General features: G+C 35.2%; 1 protein-coding gene across 1 annotated transcript; it reads right to left on the minus strand.

The window, feature by feature from the left end:
• Nucleotides 1–6,243: 6,243 nt before the first annotated feature.
• On the minus strand, nucleotides 6,244–12,211 carry LOC120071263. The gene is made up of 6 exons (XM_039023428.1): nucleotides 11,839–12,211; nucleotides 10,258–10,372; nucleotides 9,321–9,965; nucleotides 9,011–9,119; nucleotides 8,172–8,229; nucleotides 6,244–6,585 (listed from the first exon to the last, which is right to left on the minus strand). The coding sequence occupies exons 1-5, from the start codon at nucleotides 11,919–11,921 to the stop codon at nucleotides 8,204–8,206; spliced, it is 978 nt and encodes a 325-aa protein (XP_038879356.1). The 5' UTR covers nucleotides 11,922–12,211; the 3' UTR covers nucleotides 6,244–6,585; nucleotides 8,172–8,203.
• Nucleotides 12,212–13,782: the final 1,571 nt, after the last annotated feature.

Below are 13,782 nucleotides of genomic sequence, written 5' to 3' on the forward strand. Positions count from 1 at the left end.
TTGTATTCGAAATATCCATCCAAGAAGCAAAAGAAATCATTTCCAACTAGTCGGTCAAGCATCTGGTTAATGAATGGTAGTGGAAAATGATCCTTCTTGGTTGTTGCGTTTAACTTCCTGTAATCCATACAAATTCTCCACTGACAGTTCAGGTGGGTATCATCTCGTTATTCTGATTAGTGATTACAATGATACTTTCTTTCTTTGGAATGCACTGAACGGTGCTCACCCATTTACTATCAGAAATGGGGTAGATTATGCCTACATCCAGCCACTTGATTATTTCCTTCTTTACCACCCCCTTCATCGTAAGGTTAAGCATGTGTCGAGGTTCAATCGAGCCTTCTTTTTCTTCCTCAAGTCAGATTTTGTGCATATAATACAAGGGGTTGATCCCCCTAATGTCCATGATTGTCTACCTGATGGCTCGGACATACTTCTTCAAAAATTTTAACTGTGCTTCTTCATTTCCTAGAGTCAAAGTGGTCGAGATAATAACAGGTAGTGTTCCTCCTTTACCAAGGAAGGCATATTTTAAATGTGTGGAGAGCAGCTTCATTTCCAACGTAGGAGTTTGTTCCAATGAAGGTTTACTTTGCTTTCTCGATCACCTATGCTCAGAGGTTCAAAGTTCCTCTGAGTTATGTTTGAAGGATCTCTTACTGAAGAGTTCCATGAGCGCGTTCGGATTGCTCCGATCTCACTGTGACCCAAATACACATTATATATTCAAAACATACAGTTATGCAAACAAACACTAATTATCGACATGCTATGAACAACAAAATAACAAGAGAAAGAGTGTCATACCAGTTGAAGACGATCTTCACACTTTAACACTCAAAGCAGCAGACAACCTCCACGCGATCTACCAACGCCCAGTGGAAACATCGACTGCAGCAGCACAAACAACTGCAAACATGAACGCCGTGGGGACAACACCACCAGTAAAGAGCCCCGGGTATTCTCGGAGTGAGAATCCAAAGCGTGGTCTTTGGTGAATTTGGTAGAGGAAGGAGAAAGTATGAATCGTGTAGGCGATAAGCAAGTGGGAGGGAAAAAGACGCTATCGCATAGCAAAATACTTATCGTTTAGGAGAAGCTACACGATCGTGTAGATTTTACTGAACGGTCGTTTAGGAAAAGATATACGATCGTTTAGCAAAATCGACACACTATACAATCGTTTAGGGAAGCTATGCAATCGTGTAGGCGACAGTATGCGATCGTTTAGGCGCGAGGTAGATGATCGTCTAGACGAAGAGCGACTATCGTATAGGCTCTCGATTTTCTTACAGCGATCGTTTTGGAACACCTGCGCGCTCTTGTGAATTTTTTTGGGCGATTGCCCCCACTAACCCACGTCCGAACGTGAATTTTAACTCATCGGTTACAATAACCGACATTGCCTCACTAACCCACGTCCGAACGTCAATTTTGGATTAATTATCATATAATTATATCAAAACTAATTAATTAATTAATATATCAAATTATATTTTTATCCTATAGTTTGATATCACATATCACTATAGTATTTTTCTCCTTACTTGATATAAATCATACTTATATCTAATTTTCTCCAAATAATGTATCTCATACATTTAGCCAATTATATTCATAAATAATTAACCAGTCCGATTATATCATATATAATTGAACTTCCTTTTGTCAATTTGAAACATTTCAAAATACTGGTTATCGACTTTTCCAAGCTACCCAGGGGACCTAATGAGCCTGTGGCTCGAAGCTCCAACTGTCCGTGAATAGCTTACTAAACTCTTTAGCGACAAGATCCACCATTCGTTAACTGTCAAGCATTCCACTAAATATCAACAGTTGAACTCTTCTTACCACAGATATATTTATGTGTCCATCGAAAATAACCAATCATGAGTACGATGACCCTTCACAGATGCTCGTAAGTACAACTAGACCAAATTACTGTTTTATCCCTGTAGTTACATCTCACTCCTTAAGTACCACTGATTCCTCTAATGAATAATACAACATACTCCAACTATATGTGAACACTCTCGGGCCAAGAAAATGTGTGTGGCGCCACATTATTCAAGCCCCAGCCCTTAAGGGAGCTATCTATCTACTTACCCCTGCCTCAAGGAAGGAGTGAATTTCATCTTGTGTAGTTGAGTTCCCAGCTCCCAAATCAGATGAATCCCCAAAATGGTAGGTTTTGAATTGGCGACCTGGCCACTCGCACCCATACAAATCAAAAGACCTCCCTCAAGGGCAGGAGTTCCCAACTCACTCAGGATTGAGGTCATGTTACCTATGGTCATCCTAGTGAAGTGAAGTCTCTATCATGAACGGTGTTATATAACGAGACGTTAACACTTCGTGGTCAGTCTTATATAAACTCTTTGTATAGGATGTCCCCAACACGAATGATCAGGATCAGACCATCTGTGACAAGTCACAACACTTGTGACCATTCCACAAAGTGGGTTGCGTCCGTAGAGTTACCATGATAAGGTTTCCCTCCTATATCCATATACTACAGACCATTTTGGTTATCACTCAAGACATAACCCACTTGTATGTCACCACATACATGCTTGAGTCACATACAGATAACCAGGGATTTTATGTTTATTGGTTTGTGTAAAGCAAATAAAACAAGCAACTGAGCAAAAATACAGATGTGAAGTAAATATCATATATTAACAACACAAGCGTTCGTACAAACTGTTTACAAACTACAGAACACGAAACTTTAGGGCATCAACCCCAACAACGTTCGCCGCATAACAAGAGTATGGAGCTGCTGATCCATTTTTCTTTCTTCATCTTCATTATCACTACCAAGGTCTGTTTCATAGAGCCAGTCATTTTCTATGTCAACTGCATGACAAACATACACTTCATCTGGGAACTCTAATGCCTTGAGGACGTTGAATTTTATCTCTTATCCATTCATCCTCATGGTAATTTCTCCTTTATGTACATCAATCTGTGTGCAACCAGTGGATAGGAATGGCTTGCCCAAAACGATAGGCATATCTTGATCTAAATTTATCCATTTTTACCAACACATCTTCGATGGTCCTGCTAGAGAACAATTCGTCATTTGTAGTGTTGTTGTAGTTAGTTGTACTTCACCGTTTCCTAACTTTTTGAAGATGGAAAGGGGCATCAGATTTATGTTGGCCCCTAGATCGCATAGGGCTTGCTCTATTTCAACATCTTCAATGGGGCAAGGGATGGTGAAACCCTCGGGGTCTTTCATTTTTGTTGGAATCTTTTCTTGAATTATGACACTACATTTCTGGGTTAATCCTACGATCTCGAATGCTTAAATCCTTCTCTTTCTGGAGAGTATATATTTTAATAATTTCACATACGAGAGCATCTACTCCAGTGCCTCGACCAATGGGATGTTGATGTGCAATTGTTTTAACACCACTAGGAAACGCCGAAATTGGTTTCATCGTTCATTTTTCTCAACCTCTGTGGATACGGCAGTGGTGCATCTCGGTTGATGCCTAAGATTTTGAAAATTTTGTGGATGATTCTTTGTGCTCCTCTTCTTGGTTTTCCTATATCTTGTTGGTTGCTTTCGAGTTTTGTAATTACTGAGTAGTGGGTTGTAGGCCAAAAACGTCGTCCATTTCATTTATGGTTGGTCTAACCGGTGGGATATTTCCTCTAGAGTTCTCATTCAACGATTCTCCACTCTGCAATTGTTAAAGTTTATTAACGTCTAGCAAAGGAAAAAAAAAATCAATAAGCACTCTAATCATACTTAATTTGAGTTTAAAACATGCTTCAAAGTAACTTTTACATAAGATGGTTTGCTAAATACAATACCTTTGAAGTATCCTCTTCAAGTCCAGTTGAGTTCCACGTGAAAGTGCTTCAATCTTTAAGTAGACAACCACCAAGATCTTCTCTACTATTCTCTTGCAAGGATTGTGTGGTGGAAACACTAAATTGAGCTGGAAGTGTATCAAATATGAAGAGGGTTTGGTGATTTCTGCAGAGTTTCTTTTGAAGCTCTTGTAAGCATGAATCATAATTCATTTCAGCACTTCAATTTATAGAGCTTTCATTATGCAAATTCATTGCTTGCATGTAGGGCAGCTCCTACTTCATGGAGAAAATGGAGTTGTGAATAAGTTAAATACATAATGGAGATTTCCTACATTTTGGAAATCTCCACTTTGAAAAAAAAAATTCAAAAGGTTTTTCCAAAAATAATTTCTAAAACCATTTTTTTATATTAAACTTATTTAGTTTTATAAAAATTAACTCAATTAATTAATTTTTAAATGAAACTAATTAATTAAACCTTTTAATTAATTTTATTAATTTAATATCAAATATTAAATTAATAATGAAATTAATATTATACAATTAATATTTAAATCATATTTTAAACATAAATCATTTCTCCAATTTCGTTTAATTTCGATAAAATTAAACATTTTAATTGTATCAAATACAATAAGTAGAAACCTTAATTGAATTTGAACATTTCCAATTTTAAACCCTAATTTCAAATCTTTTCAAGATTACTTAATTTACTAATCCTAATTACGAGCTAGTAGAGGGACCTTATGGACCTACAAATCATGAGCTCCAACGGCTTGTAATTAATCGGTTAAACTCTTTAAACCAAATTAATTACTATTCGTTAACTACCAAAACATTCCACTATAGCTCGATAGTTGCACTCTCCTCACTGTAGATACATTTCTGTCCATTTTAACCATAATCGGTAAATCAATCCTTCACATGTCGTTCATATTTACAGTTGGATCAAAGATTACTATTCTACCCCTGTAAATACATCTTGCTCCTTAAGCTCCCATTGATCCTCCATTGTATAATTGATTTATAGTCCAACTTATAAAGCATAACCCTCTCTTCCATGAGAAGGTGGGGCCCCGTTGTTCAAGACAAGGCATCAGCGCTTAAGAGAACAACCCATATGCTAACCCTAAATCGGGTAGGAATGAATTCCATATTGCAAGGCTATGTCCCCAGCTATCTGTCCGGTCTTATCCCTAGAATNCCTAAATCGGGTAGGAATGAATTCCATATTGCAAGGCTATGTCCCCAGCTATCTGTCCGGTCTTATCCCTAGAATGTGAGGCTTATTGAGCAGTGTTGTTGGACTACTCTCACCTATGCAGATCAAAGGATAATCCCGAATAAACAGGAGTTCATAGTTGGCTCAGGACTAAGATCGAGCAACCCTAGGTCATTGAATTTGAGATAGTCAGTTTTAACAGTAAACAGTTGTTATAAAGAAAAGTGACTATTTCGAGGTCCGATCTTATGCAAATTCATTACATAGGATACTCCCACTCACATGTCTCTACATGAATGAGTTTTGGATCACATCATTTGTATCGGTATACAAAATGGGTCGCATTCAATAGTGTCACTAGGATGAGGTACCCAATCTCATCCATATACTCGTAGACCATTTTGGCTACATACTAAAACTTGATCAACTTTTATGTCGCCATATAAAGTTAAAGTATTCATGCTATATTCATGGATTCGTTTATTGGATTTTCGTAGAATGATGCAATATCAATAGTAATTTATTGAATAAAAAACTCAATGACATTTTTATTGATAAATAGAACATGTTAACAACATTTACGAACTATGAGTTCAGGCCATTCCCAACAACAATGTCACCGTATGGCATTTCTCTTTTCCTGAATTCCCCGCATGACACGGTGCTTCTTTGTTACTGAGCAAGGCTCCTTGCGGTCTATTCTTAAAACAAACACCCCTAAGTTAGAAGTTAGAGCCTTTAAACATACGGTTTAATTCTATATCTAATATATCATGTAAAAATAAAAATTCAAGAGGAAAAGAAAAACAGCTAAATTTATGGTTGTTCTATTAGACAGAAGAGTGATTCTAAAACCTCAGTCACTTTCAAAAGTTGTAAACCAACTAAAACAACTACAATATGAAATAAATATATCAAAGGGTACATTCTTTATGAGTCCAACAGAATGTCACGTTTATTAATTATTAATCTCAACACACTATAGTTACATGACCAAATTTGAACTTTTTAATTTATAAAGACTAAATTCTAATCTTCTTCCAATCAATATTATAATTTAACCAATAATATTGTGCTTTTTAAAATTTATTTGAAAAATAGTATAAATATGCCAACCCAACCGAGTTAAATAGTCCAGTCCAGAGAAATAATTTCAAACTATATCGTCAATAAAATTATTTGAGGACGACTTTTCCATGTAACCAAATTATATTTAAAGAGACGATTTTGATAGGACGATCATCAATCTTTTGATTCTTCAAATAATCCCTAGAGAGTGAGTGAGAAACGACAGACCCAATACACAAACCACAATTCCTATAATACATTCTTCAGCAGCCTTATGTTTTAAATGACTGCAGATTTTGCATACATATTGATATTGTGACACTACAATATCTCTAGTCATATCCTAATTCTTGCTGCCTTTTAACATTTTTCATAGCAACAAAAATAAAATTGGCCTGCTTCAATCCTCTGGAAACAACACCTTCACTTCTCCAGAGCTTTGAGATCTATATCTGTTGTAACCACTGCATACAAAAGAAAAACCTAATTCAGAAGTCTTTCAAATAGTAAAATTTTGGAAGTTGATCAAAAGTATACAATCAACCGAGATCCAACATCACCAGGGATAGGTTATGAGTCATTCGATATGTAAGATGAACAATGCCGTTTCTTTCAAAGGAAATATGAGCTTATGGAATTGGCAGATGACGAAGAATGGCTAGGTATCACGTTTTAAGTCTCACTAACAACATTTATTAATTGGAGCTCATGATGACCACATATCTAGAATATTAAACATCCTAAATTCTAAAGAATGGAATGTCCCAAAGTTATATAACCATAGCAGTTTGAAGAGACATACTCAAATTGACCCGAACTCTACTATATGAAGATATATTGTAAAAATGAAGTCTAAACAACTAAAGAGTTGAAGCAAATAAAATTCATACTAAAAAACTAGGGGAATAAGACAAAACAGAGGCCTGGATTGGGCTCAGTCCCAATAGAGTACCCAAGATTTGTCATTAGTCCAGCAGCAGGTACATTTCCAAAATGATAAGGTGCTTAGTTACAATTTTAGAGAAGGGTTTAACAAAGGCCTTCCCACTGAGAACCACAAATGGTTTGAGAAATTACAAGAACATATAAGAGACACTTAAGAGTGGTGAAAGAACGTAACTAACCTTCATCCAAACATGCATATATAATAATAAATGCTCCAATTAAAAAAATATATTTTTTCTTTCAAAGGAAAGTCCTAAACTAACCTTGCTCATGGAATATTCTCATCAAGAAAAAATAAAAATATTTTTCAAAAGACAAGTCAAATGCATACTAAATAGTCAAAAGCAGCGGACTAAGTGTTTGCTTGGATTGACTGGATAAAAAAATGTTTTTCGAAAAAGTCAATTTTATTAAAACTCTTTTGATAAAAACTGTTTAAAATAAACTTTGACAGTGTTTAAGAAGCTATTTTCAGTGGACCAAAACACTTCAAATTTTTTCCAAAATAACTTATTTTCAAAATTAGACACTTTAAAAGTTAATCCAAACACACCCTTAAACTTTCAAATTTCCAAAATGGGATTATTTTCAAATTTCAAATTTCCAGAAAAGAGAGTTCGATTTCTGATTGTTCCAAACAAGAAAAAGTTGATGGGAAGCTTTCAGAAAAAAATCCATTTTAAGAACATTTTGCGAGCACTAACTTCTTAGTGGTGGTGGACCCTAAAATCCTTCCCAAATCCCAAGGAAACTAAAAGAAACCAGTATCTTTTTTCTCCCTTCTGATCCTTCAGGAACAAGATTTCTCCTATTTAACTATTTAAGAAAATAGAAGTTCAAAGTTGTCATATACTAATAGCAATAGTCATTCGCTTCGTAATTCTGTTTTTTTCACAAAAGTTTGCTTCAGCCGAAGGCCTATACTTGAAAGACATCAAAGGAATAGTTGTTCACTTTGTAATTGATCATCCCAGTAATTGATGACCCCATTAAACTTCCAGGAAAATCCCCAACGGTGGCAATGCACTGTCGTAATACCAACTGAAAGCCTTTATACCGTTTGCAACTCAAATAACAAGAAAAGTATTTAAACAGAAAGATGTACCTGCTATATTGTAGATGTCTCATACAGGAATGTCAAGTTGAATAAAGTACAAAGGGCACTGCAACAAGGGGGGAAAACCAGATAAGAAAAATACCACAACAGAGCACATAAATTAGTTCATGCAACTACAATTAAATTAAGGTCGTCTGAATTTCATATTATATTTCTTAAAAACTTTCTACGGATACTTTTAAAATAAAGAACAACATATGAATTTTCAAATTTACAAGGTCCATAATGGCGTTTAAAAGGTAAATAAGAGACGCATAAAATTTAAATTCACTCTAAACCAGAAAAGAAGAAATAACAAAAAGTCACCCAATTGGGCAAGTCCAAGCCGAGGTCATCTGAATTTTTTTCTTACAAATGTGTTAATAGTTGGTAGTAAAGATAAATGGCTAGAAAAATGGCAAAGTTGATCCCTGACAGAACTGTCCTTTAATCTTTTCCCCAAATATAAGCAAAATATCCTACATGAACTGAATAGAAATGTTCTACCGTGATATCAAAATGCATTGCACCAAAAGTTATCTGAAATTCATTTAGTTCGACTCTCATATATTTAGAACTCAATGACACATTTGTACAACCTATAGAACATATAGTATTCAAGTAGGTTGTATCCGACTCCCATATCTCAAGCATGAGAAAAGCAATCTAGTATGATATCATGATTTTTTTAGTACCACGAGGAAACTCAACGCATCCCTTCAAAGATTTTTCTCACATACATTATACAAGTTACAAATTTATATGCTTATTAACAGTATATCATTTCACCATCCTCACTATGTCAATTAGACTCCTCAACTTTCAAGATGCATGCTCTAACTTCTTACCCAATAAAAAAATAGTTAACATCAGAGCAAGTGTAAGTTGAACTGAGCAACCACGCTGCAGATTCCTTGGACTCTGGAATTGCCTGCAAACCGATAACCTAGCAAAGAGCTGGCAAACCAAAATATGAATATCTATAAGAGTTTAGAGATTTTCTAATCACAGTCACATTCAAATAAAACACATGGGTGTTGTTCCCAATGGTGAAACAATAGTTGTGTTCGCTTTTCATGCTTGTGAAAGTTCGCTATTTAGTATTTACTTCCATGGTAAAGTGCAATGTTACTTTTCCAGAAGCAAGAAAAAGTTCACCTGATTGCATACATGACCAGCAATCTTTGCTGGAAGAAACTCCCGTCTAGTTTGCCTCCAGAGGATTGTTCTTGATCCTTTTTCTTTAGGCGTGGGCTCAACCGTTGCCATCGGGTTTCTCCATTCATCCTCATCAGGAATAACAATTGTCAATGAATCAAAGTTTGGTGAACTCCACACTCTTCTACCATTGGTTGTCCTCTCAGTATGACATAAAACATCATCCCTCGAACGTGAAATTTCATTATCTTGAAGTTTCATGACAAACTGAGCATTTTGAATATCCTCAACTTTATCGCCAATATCTAGGCTGCTGTGGTTACTGCTTGCTTCTCGTCTTCTATTACAAGTCTCATGAATAGATTCTTCAAAAGAAGGTACAGGTTCTGAATTTTCATCTCTTGGACCTCGTATGGTAGGTGTTGTCCCAGAGAGAAATGCAGCTAAATCATCACATTCTTCCTCATTAAGGTTTACCCATTTAAGGGGTTGCTTGCCTTCCTCAATAAAATATTCACGTAATGATGCCTCGACGCAGAATATCTGGTTTTCAATGGCATCAATAAATTGTCTATGTCTTTCCAGCTTAGTACCATCCACATGTTTTCTATAGCTCATCCTTATAGCCTTCTCAAATTCTTCCAACTAAACTTGCATCCAGAAATGACATGCATAAGTATTCTATTAAGTATTCTATTAATGCAAAAAAGTTCAAAGACTAAGACATTGAAGGAGAAAACCAAACTCTATCACTTAATTGGAGTGGCATACAGAATAATAAAAATTAAGAAACAAATCGCTAAATATAAGGGCAGATAAACATAAACCTAACAAAAAATAAATTTGTGTCGTAGTTGTCAACAAATGAGGTAGGAATATCTGAGACACTCTACTTTGAAAACAAAAATGAAGTAATTACGTACAGATTATTAGTCACCTGCCATTTGGCTGTTCCCAGAGCAGTTCGCAACTCCCTGGTGAATTCATCCAAATTTTCTACGGTTAACCTTGCTCTTCTCTCTCTCAACCATGCCCTATATGTGGATTCCAATCTGACATTTAAGATAGAAGAAACGTGAGAAAATTCAAAACCATCAGATTTTGATCCTACTTGAAAGAACAAGTATTTAACAACATCAAGATATGATTTTATCTAACAAAGTGCAATTTAAAGAAAGGGATGACCAATATTAGACTCAAGTCACTCAACCTTACAGATGCAGGGAAGATAATTTGAATCATGTTTTGTAATATGCCCTTTCTCATTGAGAGTTTAGAATCGTTTATGGAAGAGTTTGAGTTTGTTTGTTTGTAGTTCAGAGAATTTGAATCATGTATAGTTGAGAATTTTATAGATACAAATATACAGGAAACTTTGATTAAGACAAATGAGAGAATACAGAGACATCCAAAACGTCCATCCAGAGTAGATATTACATAAAAGAACCTTAAAATTTTAAAATCAAAAGTAAAGGATAGTCATGAAAGAAATTTGAATTAAGAGCCACAAGAAGCGTTGAAATATGTCACATCCCAAATATTATCCCCAGCTTTTAACCCCGACGAATGTTCTCCTATCCCTTTCCAACCAAACAAACCATAAAACGCCAAAGAAGTTAACCTCCCAAAGTAAATGGTCTTTCCCTTAAAAAAGAGAATCCTCGACAGACTCCATCATCATTTCCCAAATCTCAATCTCTGAACTACATACAAACTCAAACTCTGTCATGAATGACTCTGAACTCTCAATGAGAAAGGACATACCACGAGACATGATTCAAATTCTCTGCCCTGCATCCGTAAGCACACCATTTCTGGCCTAAAACACCAGATAAGGCTCTCAGCAAAACTTAAATAGTGATAATCCTTCACAAAGCCACTAGCGAATCTGAAAAACCAGATAATCTTTTCTCTCTGTGGGAGTGCACCTCATTTCATCTGCTATCGACATCAAATACCACAGTAGACAGTACCAAGATGAAACACCTTACAGGAAACGGCTCGAACTAGTCTGCAACATATCCAAATGCTTAACCATTCTCCCCTCCAACATTTTGTGCTGATGAAATATCATAATCAAATCATCAGTTTTTACCAAAATCACTATTTTACATCTTCTTTCCCCTTTCCACTTCCTGTCTTCCCTCTCTCAACAACATAACAAACAACGGTTTCAAGGTATAACCCTAAACCTATAAAATCAAAACAAAAACGCATAGAAAAGAATATGCAAGTACAAGGACACCTTTGGCAAACTTATTGGTACAAAAGCCATAAAACCAACGAAAGCTAAGGTGGAAGGAAGGCTTCGTTTATAAGTCAAGACCGTTAATAAATTCTTCACATCGTTGAAAGGGAGAAAAAACCAATATCCGGAATCAACTATCATACCCACGTGATAGAAATTCGAAAAAATGGAGAATTTCACGCACTGAAAACAAATAAAATCAATCAAAAAAGCAGAACAAGAAGTACATGATCAAATCGGCCAAACCCTAGAAGCGAAGACGGAACTCACATGTCAGCCGATTCTTGCACCTCCTCGGCGGCGGAAAAGAAAGCATCCTTCTGCCACAAATCAAAACTCCGTGCAATCGACATCCCAAACCGCAGCACAAATAATTTAAATATATAAACAAGGATAACACAACAAGATCGTAGCTCGTTCAAGACGATGAATCAACCAATCGATCAATGAGAAATCCCAGCGCTGGAAAAAAAAAACAAAAACACAAGAGAAAAAGAGGAAGCAAAATCGTAATCTTCACTCCCTCTTTCCCTCTCCTCTGCTAATCAAATAAAACAGAGAATTGAGAAAGAGAGAGATGTAAAAGCGATTCCGTTCCCCTTTCTCCTTCCTTTTCTTTTGCAGAAATTGCAAGTTTTAAGCCGCTGCATTCCGCCATACCTATATTCCTCCATTATCATGACGTGTAAGCTTCTAATTGGCCATAGATTTCTTGATCTTATTCTGACCGTTTGATCGGCTCTGTGTGCGGTGATGCCCAAATCCATCTGTAAAAAGAAACATCAAACATGGCGTCGGTTGGTGGAGAGGAAATACGACAAGAAAGAAAGATCGAGCTGCCCTATCCGTTCGGGCAGTTTACGGTCAGCTATTTCTCAATTAATTAACCAACTGTATTATATATATTAAATTAATTATCAATATCAGGTTGATCAAATATTCCGATTTTCTTTTTTTGTGTAACAAATTTTATGTCACTGGGGTTCGGTAATGAGTCAGCTATGTAATTATTTAATCATTTTTTTTTTCCTCTCAATTTGGTCGGAAGAAAAACTTTCGTTTAAATTAATAATAAATTACGGAAAAAGAAACAACCAAAAACAAATTATAAATTAGATAAAGAGGGAAGAAAGAAAAAGGAAAGAAAAGGTTGTACTGGCTGACTCGTTAAAGATTAGAATAATGAATATTGCTTGGTCTTATATTACATGGAGTTGAAAATAATCATAAAAATTTTGACCAAAAAGGTATAAATATGCATTTCGTTATTTTCGTGTTCTTTCAACGTCAACTTTTTCTTAATAAGCCATCTCAATCACTCTAAAGATTTACTGCTTGGATCTGTTTTCAAATATGAAGTGTCACCACTCTCCATTACGGTAGTATATAAGTAAATAAAGATAAATATCGTCATTGGTATAATGTTTTTTTATCCCACAATATAATACTATTATAAGTTATCTTTAACTACTAGTATCCAAGTCATAATTTAAGGTTGATTGTATGTAAGAAAAATTCTCACTGACGTCATTTTAATGTGACAAATAAAAAATCATCCATATGTTTGAGATATAAATATTATTTCTTCATAAATTTTAATTTTGTTTCGCATTATATAGGCTTAAAATTCTAAATCATGTCTCTATGATCGTGATTAAGTTCAAATTGGTTATTAATTTGTCAAAACGAACATAATTCAATTGACATATTAACATATTAGTAATCACAAAGTATATTATTTGAATCTCCCTACACTGTACTAAAGGAATAACATTGATCCCATGATTTTATTGTTGTGATAAATCTTGCAAAACATTCCTAAATGTGGTTTACCCCAATAAATTTCATTATGAAGTTAAACCATAATAATTAATCATAGTTATGAGTTATAAGGAGAAAGAGGTATATGATATATCTCAAATAGGTTCATATATATGATATATCTCAAATAGGTTCATATAACCCTGCAAATATTTGTTAACTTTGTATATTTAATAATAATGAGCGTGTATAGATCGACTGGCGATATCCTTGTTACCGATGATACTCCCTGATGGATGCTACAAGATAAATTGGTTAGTATAGATCTATTACCTCGAGCCCTGTAACCTGGCTATGTTCTCTTTGCATTTGCTACTAGATATGCTTCTGCTTTGCCATTTCTATTAATTCTTATAGAATTTTGTCACTATGCAAATTTGATTTGTTATGTTT

Source organism: Benincasa hispida, chromosome 2, assembly GCF_009727055.1.
Source record: "Benincasa hispida cultivar B227 chromosome 2, ASM972705v1, whole genome shotgun sequence".
Lineage (NCBI taxonomy): Eukaryota > Viridiplantae > Streptophyta > Magnoliopsida > Cucurbitales > Cucurbitaceae > Benincasa > Benincasa hispida.